This window comes from Sus scrofa, chromosome 12 (assembly GCF_054392235.1).
Source record: "Sus scrofa isolate SSC_HxYL_T2T_F1_AM1 chromosome 12, Sscrofa_HxYL_maternal_Yorkshire_Landrace_v2.0, whole genome shotgun sequence".
Classification (NCBI taxonomy): domain Eukaryota; kingdom Metazoa; phylum Chordata; class Mammalia; order Artiodactyla; family Suidae; genus Sus; species Sus scrofa.
The window spans coordinates 64689137-64714014 of NC_139394.1; the positions used below are offsets into that span (position 1 = coordinate 64689137).

The 24878-nt window shown below is 48.7% G+C and overlaps 1 protein-coding gene across 45 annotated transcripts in view; it reads left to right on the forward strand.

The window, feature by feature from the left end:
• The window catches only part of NCOR1 (nuclear receptor corepressor 1), a 135720-nt gene that overhangs the window by 48956 nt on the left and 61886 nt on the right, over nucleotides 1-24878 (forward strand). For 34 of the 45 annotated variants that reach the window (XM_084986273.1, XM_084986270.1, XM_084986278.1 and 31 more), the window contains exons 6-15: nucleotides 2213-2326; nucleotides 7892-7948; nucleotides 8504-8556; nucleotides 8909-8935; nucleotides 10882-10948; nucleotides 13379-13551; nucleotides 14635-14725; nucleotides 15788-15966; nucleotides 16733-16787; nucleotides 17496-17597. In XM_084986273.1, the coding sequence (XP_084842399.1) occupies nucleotides 2213-2326; nucleotides 7892-7948; nucleotides 8504-8556; nucleotides 8909-8935; nucleotides 10882-10948; nucleotides 13379-13551; nucleotides 14635-14725; nucleotides 15788-15966; nucleotides 16733-16787; nucleotides 17496-17597 (918 nt within the window). The remainder of the gene's footprint in view (nucleotides 1-2212; nucleotides 2327-7891; nucleotides 7949-8503; nucleotides 8557-8908; nucleotides 8936-10881; nucleotides 10949-13378; nucleotides 13552-14634; nucleotides 14726-15787; nucleotides 15967-16732; nucleotides 16788-17495; nucleotides 17598-24878) is intronic. The other 11 variants (XM_084986286.1, XM_084986290.1, XM_084986284.1 and 8 more) reach the window with 1 other exon arrangement.

The following is a 24878-nucleotide window of genomic DNA, read 5'->3' on the forward strand; positions in this document are numbered from 1 at the left end:
TTGATCCCTGGCCTTGCTCAGTGGGTTAAAGATCCAGCATTGCCGTGAGCTGTGGTGTAGGTTGCAGACAGGCTTGGCTCCCTTCTTCATGTGGTTGTGGTGTAGGCCAGCAGCTGTAGCTCCAGTTCGACCCTTAGCCTGGGAACCTCCATATGCTATGGGTGTGGCCCTAAAAGAGCCCCCCCCAAAAAAATTCTACTGCCTTTTTTCCTATATGTTGAGCCCTCTCTTATTTATTCAGTCTATTAGATTTATAGTAATACATCTGACAGTTCTTTTAAATCTTACTAGGTCTGATTCTTCTGGGTTGGTCTCGTTTTTACTTAGTTTCTTCGTGTATTAAATAGTAATACTATTCCTATTAACGTCTGGATCATGTGACGGTTGTGTGGGTTGCGGTAACGAGCGTGTTGTATCCTGGGTCACACGACGATGGTCAGTGACCTGTGACCCATCAAAAGAAAGAGACGTACGGTGTGACTCTCACGAGGTGGACAGGAGCTGTACAGGTTACTGAGGAAAATAAAGGACGACTCGAGTGAAGACATGGAAACACATGGAAACAGGATTAATAGTGTGCGCTCAGGAGTTGCCGTCGGGGCCCAGCGGAAACGATCCCGATCAGGATCCATGAGGACGAGGGTTCGATCCCTGGCCTTGCTCAGTGGGTTAAGGATCCAGCATTGCCGTGAGCTGTGGTGTAGGTCGCAGATGTGGCTCGGATCTGGTGTGGCTGTGGCTGTGGTGCAGGCCAGTAGCTGCAGCTCCAATTTGACCCCTAGCCTGGGAACCTCCATATGCCACGGGTACGGCCCTGAAGACCCAAAAAAAAGTTCCTGATATGTTAATTCATGCTCTATGCAATTTCAATATTAATTCCAACTAATTTTTTAAAGTTTGCCAAAGTTATTTTGAAGTTAATATAAAAGGATAAATAGGTGAGGATCCTGGTTTTGGTTTTTTGTTTGTTTTTAAGCCTTTCTGTTACAGTGGTTTTTGTCCCGGGGCTCCTTAACTGCTCAGGACAAAATGTGATTTCCAGAAGCTTGTTTATTTCTCCCTCTACACCCACTTAGCAGGGATTCTGGAAGAAGGCCCTCTGAGCAAAGAGGCGAAAGGGCATGGTTGAAGATCCATTCCCATAAAAATGACCTCACAGCTCCAGATGTCTCTCTTTTGCTTCTGCCCATAGGCGATTGCAAGGGCACCGTCTGTGCCAGTGGACACGGTCCCCAAAGCTTCTCTCTCAGAGGAGTTTGTCCTTTCGTCTGGCTGCGGCCTGACTTCCGTGACCTGGAGGCTTGACTGGCAGTCTTCCTCGGTGGTGCAGAGTGGACTTGCTGTCTCTACCCTTGTCTGTTTATCAGCTTATGTGGCGGACTATATCCGTGTGTCTCTCTGTTGAACGTTTACCCAGGTTTCAGGCACTCGTTAGGTGCTGGGAGGGACAACGCATTGAAGCAAAAGCAAAGTCCTTGCCTGGTTCGGTAATGACAGCGGGTGATGTTTGCTGAACACGTGTGGTAGTGCGCTTGCCATATACTGAGTCATTTAAGCCTCTCCCTGAGCCGTGCGGTAGGTAAGGTTAGTGCCCCTGCTTTACACATGAGGGGTTTATACTTGCTCAAGATTGCGGGAAGGACTAGGGTCATACCACTTGCAGAGGGTGACCCCAAGGCTGAAACCTGGCCGAGGAATTCAGGTGGCTTTCTGCTTTGTCACTGCACTCACCTGCAGTCCGTACTCTTGGTTCTGCCAGGGTGTCATCACTGTGGACGGAGCGTGGAGTTCGGCTCGGGAGTGGGGTGGGGCCTGTCGCTGTGCACCCTTAAGCGTCCGGCTGTCCTCTCCCCATCAGGTTTCCACACATACTGTGTGTGTGTAACACACAGAAGTGTTTTTCCAGTGGCACCAAAGGACATGGTGATAGAGGATATGGGGCACCTTCCTGTGTTTAGGGTTTCTCATTAGTTTGCTCTGAGTTTATCAGAACTAAAATATTAACAGATTTATCTATCAAATTATGACTTATATGTCTTAGTTATGAGTCAAAATAAGGCTGATTGGGTTTGTTCGAGCCCTTGGGTCCATTAGGCCCTAGGAGATCAAGGGATTACCCTGTGGAAGCAGCAGTGTGTTCTCTCTGGCGATGAATCGCGAGTGGCGGGGACGTGCAGCAGACGCCTGACGCTTCCTTTCTTGGGTCTCGTAGCAACAGCTCGAAGAAGAAGCTGCTAAACCCCCAGAGCCTGAGAAGCCTGTGTCCCCTCCTCCCGTGGAGCAGAAGCACCGAAGTATTGTCCAAATCATTTATGACGAGAATCGGGTAAGTCGATGCCATTCCTGACGGCACAGGCCCTTAGAGGCCGGGGCTGTGCCTTTCCCAGGCGTCCGTGTCCCCGGCGGTGCCGATGGTCCCGGAGCCGGGGTCGGTCAGAACTCCTGATGCGCTTCGACCCCGCACCTCCCTGTTTTCCTTTAGGCGCCGAGGAAAAGTGGACAGTTGCACCTTATTTAATGGTTCATGTGCTGTGTGAATGGTATTTCGTGCCAGTGAGATTCCCTCAGCTGAGGCTGTGCCCTTTTGCACAGAGGGTGGTAGGCCAGAAGAGCCGTTCGGTCGTTTTTCACTTTATGAGGGACACTTGATGCCAAGTGCTCCTACTGTCCTAATGGAGGTGGGTCCCTGGGCGTGGAAATGACTCGCAGTATCAGCTTAGGAACTGACGGCTGGGCTGTGGTTTGGCTCTTAAAGCCTGAGGCCGTGGACCTTGAGGTAGCTTTTATTTTTTTCGGTTTATTCAAACCGTTTCTTCATCCATATTCATAGTTAAAAGTGTCCATGGATTTAGGAAAGCTGGGCCTCAATTCTGTGAATAGTTTGGTGATGCTGAAGTTACTTTCTGGCTAGAATCAAGCCTGGAGCCAGCGGTTAAAGGGACCCTAATTTCTCCTTCATCTGAAGAAAACCTCCCAACAGAGCTGTTGAACCCTGGGCTTCCGGAAGCCCTCGGTTCAGGAAAGAACCATATGCTCTAAGTTCCATGGTGGAGAGCTTAGCTTGTTAGCTACAGGTGACCAGGGCGAGCGTGGGCAGTCTGGCTTCCCTTTCTTTGGTGAGTAGAGTCACCAGGCTCGGTACCCCCTACCCGGGCAGCCTCTGGCTGTGTGAGCTCAGCCCCTCGAGGAACTTGGCCTTAAGAAAAGCAGCTGTGCAGCAGTCATGGAGTAAACATTTATAGGAATGATCTTGGACTCGGGTGTGTGTGCGTGTGTGTAGACAGGAGTGAAAGGCAGCAGCTGCGTGATACCGAAGAGAATAGTCAGTGTCACAGGCAGAAGTGTGGGCAGTGACTGTCAACTCAGTCAGTCCAGTGTACTGACTGGACACAGGGACCTGGACAGTGAGGGTCCAGTGAGGGTCCAGTGAGGGTGGTGACTGCTGAGGACCACCTCAGGCCACACCTAGAGGCTGCGGCACTGGCGTCCCTGCAGGCATGTGGCCCAGGCCCTCAGGTGCTCCCCTGTTTAAGAGAAGCCAGAACAGGGAGTCTCCTGTGACGTCTCCTGCTTTAAAAAAAACGCCAGAGAACAGTCAGATACCGGAGTGGGCTGATGGGCCTCCTGGCTAGCTGGTGGCCTCAGGGCAAAGTCAATAGGGATGAGAGCTGATAATGATGGAAAGGGAACGTTAAGTACAGTAAAATAAAGGATTGACTTCTTAGTGTGGGTTACTTTCAAGTCCTCTGAATTCAGCGATATCTATTAGTTGACTGAGTTTCTCAGTGAGCCTTTCTTCGCAGGCTAGACGGTTCCTGTGTCATTGAATCCTCCGTTGCCTGACTAGGATGCGAGGCCCAACACGACTGAACGCGCTCTGCTGGGGAGTCGCGCTCTGCCGGCGCGGTCGGTCGTGGGTCAGGCAGGTGACGCTCGTCAGCAAAACCGAAAGGCTCCTTCCAGCCCCGCTTTCCGTTTGAGCACGTCCAGACTTCAGTGGGTGGCACTTTCGAGGAAGGGGGGGACCGGACTTGAGGTCTGTCTTCATAGTAGACTTGGGGTGTCTTCATAGTAGACTTGGGGTGTCTTCATAGTAGACTTGGGGTGAAGGCTGTCTTTAACTCGGTCACTGTAGGAGTCATCTTTCAAGAAGCCTGTTCTCGTTGGCTTCTTGCTGCTGGTCGTCTGCCGGGCCTGTGCGGCTGGAGATGGGCCTGGGCAGGGCTCCCCGCTGCTGACCGCCTCCCGCCCCAAGACCTTCGTTGCCTCCGTGGCTTTTTTTAAGAAATGACCTTACCTGCTTTGACAGGTGAAAGGAGATGGGAGCTGACAAGAGTCCATCTCCTTTTTTCTTATCTGACAGAATTGGGAATTAAGCCAAATGTGGCCTAAGAGATGGGAGCCGTTCTCTTGTAGGAGGCCGCTTTCTTTTATTTAGAAAGTGGGAGGGGAGTTTCCGTCGTGGCGCAGCGGTTAACGTAGCTGACTAGGAACCATGAGGTTGCGGGTTCGATCCCTGGCCTTGCTCAGTGGGTTGAGGATCCGGCGTTGCCATGAGCTGTGGTGTAGGTGGCAGACACGGCTCGGATCCCGAGCTGTTGTGGCTCTGGCGTAGGCCGGCAGCTACAGCTCTGATTCGACCCCTAGCCTGGGAACCTCCATATGCCACGGGAGCGACCCAAGAAATGGAAAAAAGACAAAAAAAAAAAAGTGGGAGGAAGAAAACTACCCAAAAGTGACTTAATTTTAAAGTTGGCTTCCTGAGAGAAACATTGCATTGCATCATATTTAAACTTGAGGCCAAGATTCGTTTACTCTCTGAACAGACTCTCCTCCTGGCCTGTTGTTGACAGTTGAGTTCGCTGTTACCCTTCCCAGTTGCAGGCTCCGAAAGTGTTGGTAGGTGCTCTGATTGCAGAATGATGACACATGTGGCAAAGAAGGGTGTGGAGTGTAGTTTCAAGAAGCATCTTGTTTATATTTTGATTGAATGATTTGCAAGTTAACGTGGCACGAGGAGGAAAAGATGGAAAGTAGAGAATGTACTTAGTGCCACCAACCTCTGGTCACTGAGGCCATTTCCTGGAAACTGTTGCTGTCTCTTTGCCACTCTGCAGATTGGGTGAATCAGTGAAGAACTCAGTCCTGCTTCCTAAATACTGGTCTGGTCCATCGCTTGTCTCTTCCTTCTTTGGCAGTAGCTTAGTTTAAGCCCCCACTTCTCACAGAGAGGGAATTTCCTTCCTTCTTTTTTTTTTTTTTTCTCTTTCTTTTTAGGGCCGCCCCTGCAGCATATGGACGTTCCCAGGCTAGGGGTCGAATCAGAGCCATAGCTAAGGCCTATGCCACAGCCGCCAGATCTGAGCCTCATCTGCCACCTGTGCCGCTGCTTGTGGCAACACCAGATCTTTAACCTACTGAGTGAGGCCAGGGATTGAACCCATCTCCTCACAGACACTGTTGGGTTCTTGACCCCCTGAACCATGGCGGGAACTCCCTTCAGGCTTGTTTGCCTTTCTAATCGATCCTTCATATTTGGTCCCCGTATGAGATTCCCCGGATAAATCCTGTAATGATTTCCCTCCTTCTGCAGAATAGCCAACCTCTCGGTCGGGGCTGTAGCTGCCCAGCGGGCCCGTGGCCCAGTCCTCCTCTCCCAGTACCTCCTTCTGGAGCCGGCAAGAGCGCCCCTGAAGTTAGTACCTGACCCGGGCGGTTGCGCTGCCCTCAGGCGTCCCCGTGGCTTCCTGTTGCCGCGGGCCCTCCTTGGGACCCAGCTCGAGGATCGATTCCTGCAGAAGCCTCTCTCGGCTCCTGGCTCCCGGGGAGGGCACCTCAATCATTGTTTCCTCAGGGTCTGGCGAGCACCTGGCCCAGGAATGTACCCAGCGTGTGTTTGAGGCCTTGATTACTTCTCTCTGGAGGCCTCGAGTAAAAGGCACAGTATGTAGATGTGGGGACTTTAAACTTTTACTGCCGAACAATTGGTAGGTTAATCTGCTCTAAGCAATTAAGCCAAACGTGAAGTCAGATACTTCATATAACTTTGCAAAACTTAAAGGTTGGGATCTGCAAACACCCAAAGTACCAGCCTTTGAAATTAGCCGTGAAGAGGTAAGTGCCTTTACATAATAGGACACCAGTAAATACTTGCCTTAATGTAATTCCACCCCCTTGCTCAGTGTTATTTGTATATAATCCTGCTTAGTCTGCCTGTCTGTAGTTAGACTGTGTAATGTAGAGTGCCCCAGAAGGGAAACTCAGAAACCCCTGAGCCTAGGTCACCTAGAGAGAGTTAGTAGCAGGCGTGAGGTATTCGCAGAGTCGTCATTGGTGATGGTGTTATGTGTGGGTTATTTGATACATACCTGAAGCTGGCAAAGTTGAGTCATCTGATAGTTCTGTTTGGCCTCTTGAGGTTTAGCAGAGTGGGTTTCTACTGGAGGCCTTTTTGCCTGTTGTGACTTGGGGGGGGGGTGCTCCTGGCGGGGAGAGGCCGGAGCTACTGCTGACAAGCCTGAAGTGCACAGGACGCCCCGTCACGAAGACGTATCCACCCCCAAATGTCAGCAGTGCCAAGGGCAACAAAATGCCTTAAAACTCTGCACACATTGACTCTGCGCTGCAAATGTAGTGGGCTTTGTACTTTTGTATTTGATGTTGGTTTCTCAGCTTAACATTTTAGTTTCTTAGAGTCTGGAGAGTGCATTACACTCCTTTGTGCTTCTTAGGCTGGTGAAGCATAGTTCGCACATCATACATGCTAAGTAAATATTTGCCTGGCTGATGGAATTCATGGCTGAAAGGAGAATGTGTGTTTTAAGAGAGCGCCTTCCTTCATACCTGGGGATCCTGGCCGATCCCGCCCCCGTTCCTCGGTCACGACCGCAGTCGGGGGGGCGTCTCCCCGCCACTGCGTGCGGAGCTGGGGCCTCTGCCGCAGGCCCTGGGCCCGTCCCTGCCCAGCATTGTGGAGCAGGGGGGACGTGGAGAGCCACCGACATGTTTGTCTGTTAAAGAAGACTTGGTAGCTAGTGCCCTGGTCTGGATGGTTCTACTCGTGAGAAAGGCATGGAGAAGAATGTAATGCACCTTTATTGACTGCTGGGCACTTGAAGTAATTCGACTGTTGTCTGCTCTATTGTTACTACTAAGGTTTTCTTTCTTTTGCTTTTTTAAAAATCCTTTTAGGGCCCCACCCGCAGCATATGGAGGTTCCCCGGCTAGGGGTCCAGTCGGAGTTGTAGCCGCCAGCCTACAGCGCAGCCACAGCAACACCAGATCCAAGCCGGGTCTGTGACCTACACCGCAGCTCACGGCAACGCCGGCTCCTTAAACCCACTGAGCGAGGCCAGGGATCGAACCTGCGACCTCATGGATGCTAGTCAGATTCCTTTCTGCTGAGCCACGAGGGGAACTCCTAAGGTTTTCTTATGAGAAAATATGCTCATTATAAGCTTTTTTCAAAGAGGTCGGTCAGTTTGGCTTACTACAGCGAAGACTGACCACTCTCATGTTTTACGTTTTTAAATTTTTATTAAAAACGTTAAGAGTTGAAGTATGAAAATGCCAGAGAGACTCGTTTCTAAGAGTGAATCTGTGCTCCTTCTCTCTGGTATCTTAGAGTCTGTTTGCTTTTAAGAACTTACCAATTCTTCAGGGTTTGCTTTCAGTGCAGACGTTAAGCTTTGACTGAATCTGGTGAGGAAGTTATGAAAATAAAGCCAGAGAGCATTTCATTCGGCCTATCATGTGAAAGAAGAATATTTGGAAAGAAAGATCTGTTTAGCTCTAGGTTAGTCTTTAGGTACGTATTATTAAATTAGTAGTGATCTTGCATTTAGGTCATGTAATTTTTAATTATACAATGTAATAATGTTTTTATCTGTAGAAAAAAGCAGAAGAAGCTCATAAAATATTTGAAGGTCTTGGCCCAAAAGTTGAACTGGTAAGTAAGACGTTTCCTTTTTCATGTCTAGTGCTCTCTTTGTAGTAGTTTTTCTTGGGATGAGATGGAATGCGGTCTGTTTACTTTGGGATGAGGGTTGTGCAGCTGGGCAGTAAACGTGATAAATTTAAAATAATGGGCACAGACGTGATTGCCTTTGTAGAGGCATTATCTTGATGGTGTTTTTGCCTAAGCAGCCATTTAATCACTCGGGTAGCGGGAACAAGAAGTGAGAACAGGAGTAGAAAGCTCTTTGCATCGTAAGTTAGGGTGATATTGACGTTTTGTCTTCTTTTGCCTTTGAGTCTATGGATGACGGTATTCATTCTGGGGTGCGGTGGATTGGGAAACATTTTACAGCCATTGCTGCTGCGTTGTGAGGGGATTGAGTGGACAGAGTTACTCAGGGGACCCAAGAGTCTGGAGGTTTTCGGTAGGGCATCTGTTACATCCGTCAGTGCTTTACCCAGGATTCTCTTAGGATAGGAATTGTGTCTTTGTCGCCTTGCAGACATGTACAACATTGTATGTATCAACGTTTGATTTACTTTGTAGCCGCTCTACAACCAGCCGTCAGATACCAAGGTGTACCACGAGAACATCAAGACGTAAGTGTCCATCGTCTTCGGAGTTCCTCAGTTAAAGACCATATATTCTGTAAAGAGATCGTTGTTATGTTACTGCTGATGTAGCCTTGTAATATAGTGTAGGTGTGTTTAGATTTGTGTAATTTGCTGTCGTTTTACTATATGTTATCTTCCTCTGGCTTCTTGGGGGTTGGGGAAACAGCTTTGAGTTTCCGAGGCCAAAAAATGAAATAAATTATTGCATAAAACTAGCTGGTTTTATAATCTGCTAGTAAAAAAAAAAAAAAAAAAAAAAAAAAAGGTGAATACTTAACATTGAAATGGCTTACCTTGAGGCTTGAATTTTTTGCCTCCTGTTTTGTCTTTTTTTCAGTGGAGTACCTGCAAGGCGCATGATGAAGTAAGATAATGAAGCTTTTTCATTTAAGACTAGTGATGACACCGTCCCCACCAAGCCACATCTGCCATTGCAAAGTAGAAGTGCCACGGATCATTTTATCATTATTCAAAATCCTATTCTAGGGAAATCCCTTCCATGACTCTTGCTAATGACGGTATTTGTAGATCCTTCTGCCATTTCATGTCCTGGTGCCTTGGAAGTGCTCAGCCACCTCCTGTGGGTGTGGAGGCTGCTCCAGAATGTAGTCTGCTTAGCCTTGCTCATCCCAGACACCAGGCCTTTATGGAATAAGAAATAAGTGGAAAGAAAACCTAATTTCTTGATCTGATTGAAAGTAAGAGAGGAAGCTAGATAGCTCTCTTTTTTTAAAAACAATGATCATATTTTAAGATAATTTTAGATGAGTTATTCTTAATTTGTAACAAAAATGTGATATTTCTACTTTATATGTTTTATTAAGTATAACAAGAACATTATAACTATTTATTGGTACAGTTACTAATGAGCACATTGCTATTTATATATATATATATTTTTTTTCTTTTCAAAAATTTTGTACTGAGAGTATGTGCAGTAGTTGACTACTTTGCAGAACTGGTGGCAAATATAACTTGCATGGTAGTATGCATGACAAAAATAGAAATTTGAGTAATTTTAACTTTTGTTAAGTACGTGGTTCATAATAAAAGTCATATACTAAGAATTTTTCTGAGAGATGCTGCTATGGTCTTGACAACCCTTAGAAGTAGGTTAGGCAAAACTCAAAATGTACCTTGTTTTGGAACAGTTTATCTGTTTTAACATTTTCAAAAATGAGAATAGCAGATGAAATCGAGTTGGCTACTTTCAATGATTTTTTCCCCCCACATAGCTTCCGTGATGTTTGTGTTCTGTCTTTCCCTGAGGGTAGCTGCAGAGCAGCCTTGTCTGAGTGGTGTCATGGAGCTGCGTTGCCAGCCGCAGTGCTTAGCACACTGTGCTGAGACGGCAGCGGTCTTCACTTAAAGTCTTGGGACCCATTTTCCGTTGCATTTATTAACTGTCACTTGCTTCTGAGTGGCAAACTGAGTGTGTGGTAACACCTGCGCTGTACGTGCCCCTGTGGAGTGTCGTTTCCTCCGCTGCATGCGTGCATACAGGTTGTTCAGTCTCTGGTCTTTGATCCCATCGTTTGCTTGGTAGGAAACAGCAGGTGTACCTGTTACACTTTCCGCACAGGCTCATGTGAACAGAGCCCGTGTCAGCGTTAGTCCCGAGTGGCAGGCTCCAAAAAATTACTTCTTGCCTTGGCTTTGTACTTGTATTTGAATCATCAGCTTGAAATCTTTGCTGGAAGTAGGGGGTGTAAATGTTCATCTCGGAACCTGCATGTCGTTGCTTTTTGAAGGTTATAGTGCTTCACGTTTAAAAAGTGAAAGCTGGTCCCTTAGGCTGTAAGAAGCCTTTCCATCCTGTCACATTGCCCCCTGCGGCCCCTTAGAGTGGACGGTGTTGCTTCAGTGAGGCGGGAGCAGAGGTCCCGTCTCTGTTGGCATACTCCCTCAGCAGGGTGGCAGCTTGTGCCTGAGGTTGGGCGCTAAGAGCTCTTCCTCCTCTTCTGCCTCCCTCCCCCAGGGGTGCACCAAGACCTGCCTGTCAAGGATTCTGAACAAGGACCAGTAGCTGTGTAACTAGAGCTGGAAAATAGCATTTGCCTCATAATTGAGTGTAATAATAGAAAACGGGCCCTTTGTACGAAGTCTTGTTGAAGAATGGGAGGAGTTTTAGTCAGTTCTAATTACTGCAGGAGTCTTATTTTGCAGGGTGAAAAAATTAGGATTAACGTTGATTACGTCATATTCTTAAGTGATCTTTGCTTGTTTTTCAGTGTCTGAACACAAAAACGCGAATGCATTATTCCGTTGTATTTTTTCTTAATGTCACACAACCATATTTTTCTCTTCTAGAAACCAGGTGATGAGGAAAAAACTCATTTTATTTTTTAAAAGAAGAAATCATGCAAGAAAACAAAGGGTGAGGTCCTATCCTTGTTCACTGACATTTGTGCCACCTTCCCGCCCGCGCTTCTCCAGGCGTCGCCCCCCCTGTTAGCGAGAGCGGATCCTGGCCACCCTCAGAGCAGGTGCTGACGGAGAACGTAACCGTAGACGGACGTAACCATAAATCTGCTCTGGCCACGCGCTGGTGCCGTAAATCACACTCAGCGTCGTTATCGGTTAATGTCTTTGGTCATCTCTGTATAGCGTTTTCGTCTAGCCAGAATAAAGAGAATGGTGAGTAGTGTAAAAAGTGTGAAAGAGAAATAGGACGCTCTGCCTTAGTCTCTTAACCCGCAGACCAATGTAGGTAAGTTACGGTCGTGCTGCTGAGACACCGCTGTTCGTTTTACTAAAAACCGGGTCAGCTCAAGTTCAGCCTTTTCAAACTTACCTCGTTTTCCATAGTTTTTGTATGACTTGTAGTCTAAAAGCTTTGTGGTTATAATCTTCATGAAACTTAAAGAAACCGTCAGTATTCTTGTCGTTAGAGCGTGTTCATGCTACCGTAGACAAATCTCTTGTAAACGGGTAGTGAGCAAGTGATGGTCTTTGCCCCACATCAGAAGTGAACTTTGTCCCCTGCAAACTTAAGGTCCTGACAGTTGAATGGACCGTGAGAGCCTTCATTTGGTCTCTAACGTCTCACGTTCTAACTTGCCAGTCTAGGTCTTTAGATATTTCTTCAATTACTGGTCTTGCAATTAGGCTTCAAGTATTTTTTCCTGTGCAATAATTTGGGTGTAATTGTAGTAATTGCTAAATTTACTATCTCGAGACACAACACGGAAGCACAGACTTTGTTACCATAATTCCCAGAGTGTTTAGTTATAAAGCTTATCTGTTCACTGATTTGCTTGGTAAATATTTCTTGGCTGTTTACTGTGTCCCATGTATCATTCTGCAAAGGGAGCAGGGTAGCCACCTGATTTTAGCCCTCGAGGAGCCTAAGGTACAGCTGGGGCAGATGAGGCTGCAGGCGCTGACAGTATTGTGACCGTACGGTGGCTCAGGACCTGCAGGGGACTGTGAGAGCATGTTAAGAGGGACAGCTGGTGCAGGTGTGAGTCGTGAGGGTTGTTTCGGGGGAGAACCAGTCCTGTGGAAACTTGGACAAGCAGAGGGAGAGGAAGGCGTGTGGCGGGTTCGGGCACGGCCGGGGCTTAGGCTGAGCCGAGAGGCTCGGTGTGACGGGAGGCGTGGGGAGACGAGGGCAAGGCTGCATACAGCCCTGGACCGTCAGGGCTGCTTTGGGCTCCACCGCGAGGGCATCTTTTACGTGTTTGAGCTGAGGAAGTACAGTGTTCAGTTTGTATTTTAAGCATTTGCATCTGGTCACAGCACTCAGGGTGCATGGGGGTCAGGTGGGCGGCCATTGCCTTAATCCAGAGCGGGGATGATGTTGGCCTGGACCGAGGGGTGGCAGAGGAGGGCTGAGAGAAGGTGGAGGCAGAGGAGACTGACAGGAGTTGAAAAGATGGCACGCGGGAGTTCCTGCTGTGGCTCATTGGGTTACGAGCCCGACTCCTATCCATGAATATCTGGGTTCGATCCCTGGCCTCGCCCAGTGGGTTAAGGATCTGATGTTGCCGTGAGCTGTGGGGTGGGTCGCAGTCATGGCTCGGATCCCATGTTGCTGTGGCTGTGGGGTAGGCTGGCAGCTGCAGCTCCAATTTGACCCCTAGTCTGGGACCTTCTATGTGCCACAGGTGCAGCTTAAAAAAGAAAAAAACTCATTCCATAGCCCTATGTATAATAAGAAAAAACTGTGGGGAACCAGAACTTCCAGCAGTAGAGGGTTGGGTGAAGTCTGAGGGTGTTAACCTGTCGCCTTGGGGGTCACAGACTGTGGACATGTTTCTGCATCTCTGTCTCCTTTTTTATTTTGACAGTGAAGATGTTGTCAGGAAAGTAATAAGATTAGCTGGTCGTAGAGTTCCTGCTGCGGCGCAGTGGGTTAAGGATCCCTGTGCGGCTGCTCGGGTCACGGTGGAGGCGAGGGTTCAGTCCCTGGCCTCGCACAGTGGGTTAAAGGTTCTGGTGTTGCCCCAGCTGCGGCTTGGATTCAGTCCGTGGCTGGGAACTTCCATGTGCTGCGGGTGTGGCCATTAAAAGAAAACAAAGCAGATGGTCGCTGACCAGTAGTGACCCATCCTGTGGCTCGTTCCCGTGTATAGTCTTCATGTGAACTAGAAAGTCCAGCCACCGTGGGCTTCATTGGCTGATCTTTCCTTAAAAACAGCTCCTTCTCTTCTTTCAGATCAAGAACAGCTTTTCATTCACAATGAGTCGTAGGCCAAACGCACTTCTGACTTAGTCTTACGAAGTAGCCCTTGCTTTAAAGTATTAGGTTTGTCAGGATCACAGAGTCTAGTTTAATTATTAATTTGCTACGGGTATTTAATAGGAACAAAAAATCTGCCAACGTTATGATCAGCTCATGGAAGCATGGGAGAAAAAAGTGGACAGAATAGAAAATAATCCTCGGAGGAAAGCTAAAGAAAGCAAAACAAGGGAATACTATGAAAAGCAGTTTCCAGAAATTCGAAAACAAAGAGAACAGCAGGAAAGGTTTCAGCGGTAAGTTTAGTGGCTCTGCTTTTTGCCTTTGAATCATACTTTTGATCTTTCGCAGTATTTACTGTTGCCTGAATCCAGTCATTAAGAAAGTTCATAAAGAACTTTTGAATATAAAACTTCATTATCAACTAGCAGGTTTGTGTCGTGGTGAATTTAATGTTTTTATATTTAACGATGCTGTTGAATCTAAATTTGTGAGTATTTTTAAAGGAATTCTTCGATTCTTGAAAATGCTCCTGACATGTTCAAAACTATTACCTTGATTGCTAATTAGAAGTCTTTCATGTTGGTACCTGGTTTCTGATTTGTTTTTATTTTTAGAGAACAGGTGCTTCTTCTAAGGTAGAAGCTTTAGTTTTCTCCTTGCTGTGGCTTGTCGGTGAACCACGAAGGCCTGTTAATCACAATTCGGTTCTTGTGAAGGATGAGGATTGTGGGTTTTTTCCCCTCCCTTTAAAAACGTTTTGTTATTTTTCTAAGTCTGCTGTCCTGTTTTCTGGAAGGCAGACACACGACTGCCATTTGAAATGGAAATGACATCAATAACTGTAGTTTTCCAGAAGTTGCCTGTAAACAGTTCTGTAAACAGTTGGACATGTAATTTTTAAATCTTAATCTCAGCATTTAAATTGTTACTAAATTTATAGAAAACTCAAATATATGACTTAAAAGTAGTTAGTAGCATTTTGGGTTTCTTCTCTGACTTCTAGTTTAAAAAGTCCCATTCAGAAAAGGGATCAGGGAGTTCCCACTGTGGTGCAGTGGAAACAGGTCCCACTCGGAACCGTGAGGTTGTGGGTTTTGATCCCTGGCCTCGATCAGTGGGTTAAGGATCTGGTGTTGCTGTGAGCTGTGGTGCAGGTCGCAGACGCAGCTCGGATCCCTTGTTGCTGAGGCTGTGGTGTAGGCCGGCAGCTGTAGCTCTGATTCGACCCCTAGCTGCACGTGCGGCCCTGAAAAGGGAAAAGAAAAAAAAAAAAAAAAAAGCAAAAAGAAATTGGTGTAAAAGCAGAATAATTGATATGTCTATATAAAGATATCAAAGGCCTTTACACATGTCTCTCATTTCTCCCTCATATTTAGAGTTGGGCAGAGGGGAGCTGGTCTTTCAGCCACCATTGCTAGGAGTGAACATGAGATCTCTGAAATTATTGATGGGCTCTCTGAACAGGAGGTAAGACAGTCAATTGATTTAATTCAAGCTGATTTATTACTTCTTCGGGTATTTTGGCTTCATACCCCACAAACTAAGGGTGTATTTGTATGTAGATGAGGGAGCATTTATGGAGTTTGGATTGTGCCACAGTTGGTGGCCAGCCATTGAAGGTTTTACACGAAGCTGTCCTCTGATGACACTGGCACCTGGCAGAGGTGGCTCTGGCAGCAGGGAGGCCCAGAGAGAGGTGAGGAAGCTGTCAGGATGAAATAAGGACCTGAGTCAGGGCGGCAGTGGTAGAGCTGTGTGGGAGGTGACCGGTAGGAGAGAGCTGTAGCAGGGGGAGTGGAGAGTGGGCAGGATGCAGCCTGGAGGTTGGCGGAAGAGCAGTGCGCAGTGACTCCCCAGTTCCAGGTGGGGAGACTGAGCTGGCGGGGCCACGTCCTGAAATAGCAGAGAGCATGTGTTTTGCAGGTGTTTGTATGTTGGGTTTTGCTCTCTGAGGTTCTGAGAGCATGTTCAGAGAGTGCTCAGTGAGCTTGCAGGAGAGATCTCACGTGATGCTCATAAATCAGGGCTGAGGAAGAATCGATTCCACGTCCTAACACCGAGTCTTCCTAGCTGTACTCATTGTGGCTCAGCAGTTAACGAACCCGATTAGGATCCATGAGGATGCGGGTTGGATCCCTGGCCCCGCTCAGTGGGTTAGGGATCCAGCATTGCCGTGAGCTGTGGTGTAGATCGCAGATGCGGCTCGGATCCTGTGTTGCTGTGGCTGTGGTGTGGGCCAGCAGCCGTAGCACCGATTGGACCCCTAGCCTAGGAACCTCCATGTGCCACGGGTGTGGCCCTAAAAAAAAGATCAAACAAAACCAAAAACACATGTATTCTCTTCCTCTCTTCTTCATTCAGTGAGTGTTTATTAGATACGTGTGTAATGTGTCTGTTAGGTGTTATGATGCCACGGCCGTTGTCAGTTAAAAGTATGTCCATAGTGCCTCAATGTCTGTTAAGACCGTTGGTCTCTGCCCCCTTTATTCCATGTAGACTGCACTTCTTTCTTTCTTTTTTTTCCCGTAGAATAATGAGAAACAAATGCGGCAGCTCTCTGTAATCCCACCTATGATGTTTGATGCAGAACAAAGACGGGTCAAGTTCATTAACATGAATGGGCTTATGGAGGATCCTATGAAGGTTTATAAAGATAGGCAGTTCATGAATGTTTGGACTGACCATGAGAAGGAGATCTTTAAGGACAAGTAATTTAATTTTTAAATTATCCTTTAATAGAAGCTTACGTAAGTTAGTAAAAATTAATGGCATTTACATGTAAACAAACCGTTTCCCCAAAAACATTGGCCCCGTTTTGGCATTTGAACGGGTACCATGGAGAGCAGAGAAGATAGATTTGACGTGGCCTTGCTCTGAGTTTGTAGATGAGAATGCACATACCAGGTCAGGGTGGGGTTGTGGAGTCATTTTAGGAGTCGAACCCAAACGTGGGGATGCATTTTAAAATAATTGATTTCTGGGGGAAGAAAAAAAAAAAAATTGATTTCTGGAGTTCCCTTTGTGGCTCAGTGGGCTAAGACCCTGACTCGTCTCCACGAGGATGCAGGTTCAATCCCTGGCCTCACTCAGTGGATTAAGGATTCAGCATTGCTGCAAGCTATGGCACAGGTCACAGATGGCAGCTTGGATCTGGCATTGCTGTGGCTGTGGCATAGGCTGGCAGCTGCAGCTGATTCAACCCCCTAGCCCAGGAGCTTCCATATGTCGTAGGTGTGGCCCTAAAAAAAAACAAACCTTACAGATTCTGTGCTCTACCATAAACCAAGCCAGTCAGTGCCTGGAGGGTGGGGCCCAGGACCCTGTACCCTTTAAAAGACTCTTAATTCTGGAGGTTAGCATTTAGGAGTCACTAGGAATTAGTCTATAGCATATTTCTAGTCTCAGGGGTTTTCCCCCTCTTTTTAAGTTGGTAAATGTTTGTGTGCATGTGTGCGTTGTTTTCCTTTTACTCAGATTTATCCAACATCCTAAAAACTTCGGACTAATCGCATCTTACTTGGAAAGGAAGGTAAGAAATGCTTTGCGTTGAGAGCGTTGGTAGGTTTGTGATGGTCACTGCTTTGAAGCTCTTGTGCTCTAATGCACAGAAGAGGTGAAACAGAAATAGAAGTAGTTAAATAGAACTTTTGCAACGGGCTTCATACAGAAAAGTTTCTCCTGTGAATAGTGATATTTACAATTATACGATGACAAATTCTAAGCACAAGACTGATTTTCATGGTTAACAAAAATGACCTGATATAGTTCCTTAAAAACACACAGGTTACAGTACTTTTTGAACTTCATTAAATTTCTGATTAAAATTTCAGTCTTGATTTTCCCTAAATTTTTTTCACAGCGGGTTGTTGTTTTTATGAGCAAAATAAGAGACATTTGGAATATTTGCATATATACAGGAAGAAAGAGAATTTAGTTACTGGTTAGTAAGAAATTGCTTCAATGTTTCTGATAGTTGCTGGTATCTTTTACATAATTTGTGTTAAGATAACTGTAATCATCCATTAAAATAGTAGGTACTCTGTGCAAATATACACATAGACACACACACACTCACATGTATATGCCTAGACATGCCTGAAAACGCCAGGAGCCACGTGTATTTTTCTTCAGCTTACACTCTGAGAATGCTAGACATTTTTTTTTCTATGAAAGTGTTACTTGATTTTTTGAAAGAAATTATTTCATTGGATTCTTAAAAATAATTTTTTCTTTGTAGAGTGTTCCTGATTGTGTTTTATATTACTACTTAACCAAGAAAAATGAAAACTATAAAGCCCTAGTAAGAAGGAACTATGGTAAACGCAGAGGAAGAAACCAGGTGTGTTCCGTTGCTGGGGGGCTGCTGCGGGCTGCTGGGAACATGAAGACAGATTTTGTGACAGGGGCTTGGTTGTGACAAGGTGCACTCTAGGGGTCCACACTGCTGTTAAAGTAGTTAGAGTTTTGTGACCATGTCTTGACTACTTTTACTGTGTCATATTTTCTGTTTTGAATGTATTTTAGGTTTCCGATAACATAAATTTAATGAGAAGCTTTTTAGTGCCATGGTCTTGAAGTGTGCAGGTCACAGGTGGCAGGAACCGTGACGGCGCATGAGACCATGCCGCCTAGGGCACCTCCTCTTCTGTCCACTGGTCCACGGAGGGCAGGGAGAAGGGTGGAGCCTTGGCCGGAGCCGAGGGCTGGAGCCTGAGATACCTGGGGCCTGACTGTGTTTCAGAGTCACTTCACTCTGGGGGTTGGGTAGTCTTAAAAGCACTTGACCTTGAAAGACTGGTTTTGTTTGTTTGTTTATTTTTTGTCTTTTTAGGGCCACACCCATGGCATATGGAGGTTCCCAGGCTAGGGATCCAGTCGGAGCTGAAGCTGCCGGTCTACACCACAGCTCACAGCAATGCTGTATCCTTAACCCACTGATCAAGGCCAGGGGTCAAACCCTTGTCCTTGTGGATGCTAGTTGGGTTCACTAACCACTGAGCCATGACAGGAACTCCGAAATAATGTTTGTTTGTTTTGTCTTTTTGCCTTTTTGAGGGTCACTCCTGCAGCATATGGAGGTTCCCAGGCTAGGGGTCTAATCGGAGCTGTAGCCGCCGGCCTACACCACAGCCACAGCAATGCGGGATCCGAGCCGTGTCTGTGACCCACACCACAGCTCACGGTGATGCCGGATCCTCAACCCACTGAGCGAGGCCAGGGATCAAACCTCGTGGCTCCTAGTCGGATTCGTTAACCACTGCGCCACGACAGGAACTCCCCGAGATAATGTTTTTAATACAGTGCAGTACCTGTGTTCACAGTTGCAGTCCTGTACTTTAAAACCATTTTCCCGAAAGAGCTGATCAGCCTCTGTCACAGCTCTCAGCTGGTTTCCCTCGAGGCTGCTGGGGTCACCACATCCCCATTGCCGCGCCCCAGAGCAGTGCACAGGACAGCCTCTGCTGTCTTTAGCGCGCCCCGTCCCCCCACAGTCCCCCGCCTTCTCCCTGGCGGCCAGGCCTGGGTTATTGGATGCCGTTCTCTTGCGATCGTGGTCGCTACCTCTCGGCGTTGTCTGGGGCGTTGTTTCCTGTAGAACAGTAACACCTCACAAAATGCCATGACGTCTTCTTTAGCAATAGTGTTTCTTGGTTAAAAAAAAAAAAAAAAAAAAAAAAAAGAAAAGGTATAGCTCAAGTTTCATGAGTAAGTGAAGAACGCTGCTAGAGCTTGAACAGGCTGCGGTGGCCTGGGGAGGGCACAGAAGGGCGTGCGGAGTCCCTGGGCCCCTTGTTGGTTGGGAGATGGGCCTGAGAAAGGGAGCAGGGCATGGGTGGTGGGGCTACTGGGCCGCGGGGGGGTGGGGGGGGGTGCTTGCTGGTTCGGGATCGGTGCTGCAGAGACCCAGAATGGGATGCCTGCGGGCGGGAGGGCCTGCTGAGTGAGGGCGGGGCTGCGTGCGCCTTGGCACTGACCTTGGAAGCACTGACCCGCTGGAGGAGCCCGGCTTGCCCATCGCCCACAGGGAAGGTGGGATCATGTCCTCTGGCAGGGCTGGTAGAGCCCCTCTGCATTTTAAGCAAGTTTCAGCTGCTGATTTTTAATAGCAGTTCTGGTCCTAATTACAAACTAGTGTTTCTTTCTTTCTTTTTTTTTTTTTTTTCCTTTTGTCTTTTTGTCTTTTCTGGGGCCACAGCGACGGCATATGGAGGTTCCCAGGCTAGGGGTCCAATCGGAGCTGTATCCGATGGCCTAGGCCAGAGCCACAGCCATGCCAGATCCCAGCCGAGTCTGCAGCCTACAGCACAGCTCATGGCAATGCTGGATCCTTAGCCCACTGAGCAAGGCCAGGGATTGAACCTGCAACCTCATGGTTCCTAGTCGGATTTGTTTCTGCTGTGCCACCACGGGAACTCAAACTAGTGTTTCTAATGTTTATTTTTAGAGATTCTTTGTGTTACTGTTTGGTTTTTTCAGTTGCAGATAGCGTCAGGGGATAATTTGGCATTTCTTGTATCTCACCTTGGCCCACTTAGCCGCGTGCTGCTTGTGGGGTAGAGCTGGAGGTTCTTTGTGTCAGGAGTGTTTCTGCTTCTCTGAGCCCCTGGTCTTCGGTGCTAAGGTTTTCTGGGACAGCATCTCCCTCCCTCCGTGTGCTTGTCCTCGTGGCCCTCCAGCAGCGGTGTCCCCTACTCGTCCTGGCTGCCAGCGCCTTTGGTGTCCCCGAATGCGTGTGCAGGACCGACGTGTCCCTGCCACCCTCGCCGTGACCCCAGGCTTCGGGCGCCCAGCCGGCTCGTCCTGGAGCTTTTCTGCTTACCTGGAAGATTTCCCTCTGCTTGTGTATTCCTCTGGTCGATTCACTGGGAGTTTGGGAGAGGAGCGGATTAAATGATGGGCTCAGATGACCTTCTCAGACCAAAAGAATCTTAACCGTGTCTGGTGATTGCTTGTGTCAAAATAGACAACAGCTTTTCAGACGTCAGGGGCTGCTGGGCGCTGGTAGCCCTCCTTGGGGTTGAATGATGAGGGCCGAAGCCAGAGGAGGGGAGAGAAGCCCTTCGACTTCTGAACAGATACATACTGGCAGGTTTCAGCTGTGACCAGGTCCTTCTGGTGGCTCTGGTGAGACTAGATGGTAAGAGAGGCCAGGTGGGGGGTTGTTTTCATAATTTCAGCAGCTTGGCCTAGGCTGGGAAGGGGGCAGGGGAAAAGAACTGGCCAATTTCTGGGTATGTTTTTGGGGGTGAGGCCAAGGGGTTTCGGTGATGGATGGATTTTGGGGGCTGCGAGGTCTTGGCTTGTGGAGTTGCCTTGACTGTGCTGGGCGTGACGGACGGAGGGGCAGGTGGGGGGTAACTGGCCCCTCTGCTAGATTTTAAGTACTCATTTAGACTCTGTCCCTGTGGAGACGTTAGGTGGGCAGTTAGATACAGAAGTCTGGAGTTTAGCATGATCTGGATTGGAGATAAAGAATTTGCCATGTAGACAAAAGTTCAGGGAGACTTAAAGAAGAATCTAGTTACAAGTTGAGAATTTCGCATGAGTGTTTTTACCCCGGGGGGTGTAGAGAGCCTAGTAGTGAAAGTCCATTTTCTGCTTTATATCCACTCAAGGTTGCTTGCCTTCGGGAACCCCGGAGTGACTGGAGCGGGTTTGTCCTTGACTGTGGAGCTTGCTGACGGGGCGGCTCCCATGCCCCACTCCCAGCCTCTTTCCCATGGGGAGGAATTTGTATTCAGCAGATGAATATGTCCTCTGCTCTTGGCTGAGAGATGCGCTGTCAGTGAGTTTTTAACCTGCCGTTGCTGTAGGGAAACTTGCGTATTATCTATTCAGAAAATAGGATCTCAGGGAAATGAGAAATACTCATATTTTTGTTACAATTGTGTCTAGAGATTATTGTTGGCAAACGTTTTAACTCTTCTCTCAAGATTCTGTTAGCTACTGTCCAAACCGTTTTTATAGTTCAGCTTCTTGGCATCCTGTGGCGAGACCAAGTAGGGTCTTTATAAATTGTAGTCGAGGCAGCGAATGCATATCAAAGACGGGACGCTGAAAGCCACTCTTCAGTGTTGCCGTTTGAGATCTAGAATTATAAATACCGTGCCAAGTAGTAATTTGTGTAGCATTTTTATTAGACGTAAGAGTTAGAGTTCCGTCGTGCTTTCCAGCATAAACTCCCTCCCATCTGATAAGCCTGTGACTGCGCAGAGGCAAGTCCTGTGGAACCTGCAATGAGCAAGTCGTTGTGGAGACACCACCCTCCCTTCCAGCTCCCGACTGCCTTTGCGAGCGTCTGTGCTCCCCCTTCCCGGGGACGTCATCTTCCCCTTTAAATGTGCGGCTTGGTTCCCCCCCAGAGGGATTCAGAAAGCTGTGCTTATGCGAACGTAGCATTGCTGAGCTTGAGTTCTTGCCTGAACTGTTGGCGATATCCTAGATAGAAAGATGATTTAGACAGGAAATTGGCTATGATGGGAAAAGCTTGAGGTCTCCAGGTGCTCTGCCTCTTGTTATCTGTGACCCCCCTAGACATGTCCCTTCCGCTGGTGACATCTGTGAGAGCAGGAGCAGTGACACCCAACTCGCAGGGCCAACTGCAGACGAGTTGCGTGCCAAGTGCCCGGGGCACCAGGACCGCCCGTGAACGCAGGGCTCTGGCCTTTTCCGCCTTCAGCCGGGAGTGCTTCTCGGTGGCGGAGGGCGCGCGCTCTTCAGGAAGTAAGTAGCCTGAGATTCAGTTGGTTTGGGGGCATTGGTTATTCGTATAGTTTGATAAGATTGCCTTATTTTCTGTTTACTGCCTGAAGTAGTTAAAAACAACAGCTCCGTGGCTGAGGCCGCTCTTCGTTCTTTCTGCCTCTGGTACGCTGTTAGTTAACTAGCTCCCTGCTGTTCAATTGAGTCACTTCACTTCTTGGCAGCTTCGTTGTCTGCGGGGGGGGGGGGGGGGGGGGTGCCCTTGTTTGCCTGTTTTCCGAAGACCTGAGCAGGTGTCAGGCGACCCCCTGCAGGTGTTGGGTGCTGGAGCTCCGTGAGGGGCAGTGGTTAAGGCCCAGCGGAGACCAGCGTTTGATGTCGCCCTGGAGGATCCGGAGCTGACCCGGCTCTTCGTTTGTCATCACAAAGCACGTGTGCGCTTTCCTCATAGGCGTTTTCATTTTGTTTTGTCGTGTGCCCTGGCATTCGTAGTGACCAGCTCGTGGTTTGACGGGAGCGCTTCCGGTTGGGAGAACCTCCCTAACAGAACGAAACTTTTTAAACTACCTGTCAAGTGTTGGGCTTTGGAGAGGTCTTTCCTGAAGCTCTCGGGAGCCAGTGTCTGTGAGGGGGACTTTGGAGAGTCCTTCTGGAGCCTTGAACCTGCGCTCCGGGCAGCCGCCGAAAGGGCTCGGGGATGCCGGCTGTAACTTCCATGCGGACCCTGGGCGTTGGCACTTTTCTTTACAGATTTGCCTGAAGCAAAAGTGGTTTCAGTCACTTGTTAGAGCCGGAGTGGTGGTGGTGGCAGTCACTGCTGCGGGTCTGGACGAGCGTCTCCCGGGTTGGTGCGCTCTGCACGCCAGCCCCCGTCGCCCCTCTCCTCCGGGTGGGCGGGCCGCAGTGTACGTCCTGCTCCGACTGTCCGCAGCGCCTTCTCTGCACAGCTGAGAGCTGCGTTTCAGAAGGGCCCCTGCCTTCTTCCGGCTGGGCTGTCTGTCCGGAGCATGGTCCACCGTGGGCTGCACTTCAGGCAGCAGGGGAGGTGGGTGACGGCTTGCTTACATCAGCACCTGGCTGGCATCACCAGCGCAAAGTGCTGGGAGAGCACAGTTAGCTGTGCTGTCCGGGTCTCAGGGCCGGCAACCCTCCTCCTCATTCCTTTCGGCTCCGACCCATTTTCTGGGCAGAGGGCAGTTTGTCTTGGTGGCTCAGCTTTTTGGTTTAGTGTGACAGATGAATGCTGTGTTGGTGGGGGTAGGGCGAGATTGTTAGCGTTGGACACAGGGTTTGTGACCCCTGCGGTGTGCTAGGGAGTCAGAGATGAAGAAAGTGTTCCCAGTCGGGGAGCAGAACTGGTCACAGTTGGCAAGCACGCGTTTGAAGGTCGTCCTGCTGTTGTTGTTTCCCCAGTGCTAATATGTACGCAGGAGAGAAGGAGAGTGGTGGTGACCCAGGCCGAGGCCCTGGGAGGGCAGAGAAGGTGAGTGAGGGAGTCTCGGTGTTGAGACGATTCCGCAGGGGTCAGAGTGGAGTAGTGGACACAGTCCCTGCGGACCGCGGACATTTCATAGGATAAAGGGCTGAGCACAGCAGGCGGGGTCGGGGACGGCGGGCGCGAGGGCCGGGAGGCCCTGAGTGCTGGTGGCTGTAGGCAGGCTGTCGGGTTGCAGGGTCCTGACGTGGAGCAGTGCCCCCTGAGGATGGCAGGCTCAGGGGGCACGACCTGGAAGTGGTTCACGCGGAGGACGTTATGCTGGCAGAAAAGGCGCTGACCAGCATCCTGAAACCTCAAGAGTCCGGACAAGCGCGATGAGCCACGTGATAAAGTCGCCTGTGTTCCCGGGGTCTGAGAGTCAGCCCGTAACAGCAGACGAGGAGGAGAGGCGTCAGAGGTAGATTTCCTCCACTTCATAAAAGCAAGTTTTAAAAATGTCGCAGTTAAACAGCGTTCTGGGGAGTTCCCGTCGTGGCGCAGTGGTTAACAAATCCGACTGGGAACCATGAGGTTGCGGGTTTGGTCCCTGCCCTTGCTCAGTGGGTTAAGGATCCAGCGTTGCCGTGAGCTGTGGTGTAGGTTGCAGACGCAGCTCGGATCCCACGTTGCTGTGGCTCCGGCGTAGGCCAGTGGCTACAGCTCCGATTAGACCCCTGGCCTGGGGACCTCCATATGCCACGGGAAGCGGCCCTAGAAAAAAGGCAAAAAGACACCCCCCCCCCCCACCCAGTGTTCTGGAAGTGGCAGTAGGGAGGAGAAGTAGACAGACCCTTCTTCCTTCTGCCCTGGCCGAGAAGAAGGCGTAACCTGAGGCCTCTGCTGGAGAGGCCAGGAAGGCCTTTGTTCTCTTGGCCAAAGCCAGGTTTTAGTTTGGGTGCATAGATGGACGACTCTGAGCTGCTACTGAAAGTGGAGGAAGCTTGGACTTGGTTCTGGGCAAAGGCATGAAAATGCTGCGTGTGTTGAGGGCAGGTCGGAGCGCACGTGCTGTGGGGAGGCTTGGGCTTCGGAGTCGGTGCCTGCCTGCCTGTTGTGAGCGTGACTTCAGTCCCGTTTCATTAGCCAGCCTCGATTTCTTTATTAGGTAAAATAATAATACTCAACCCAAACTCAACTGCACTTTTCTCTCTCGGAGTCACAGTGTTAGCAAATGAGACAGCAAAGATAGAAAGGTCCGCAATCTTAGTGTCTCCCAGTCTTTGTCGATGTACATATTTACAGGTATATCGTTGTAATTACAGCTGAGGCATATTTGAGTGTTTTCCTTTTCACTGTATTACATCCTTAGCAGCTTTTCCAAATTCCATTATCGAGACTGATGATGGCCCTGGCTCCCTGCTGTTCCGTTGGAGAGGAGGGAGCGCAAGAGGGACGGCGTAAAGACGTCCTCGTAGTGTCATCCATGACGATGAACAAAAT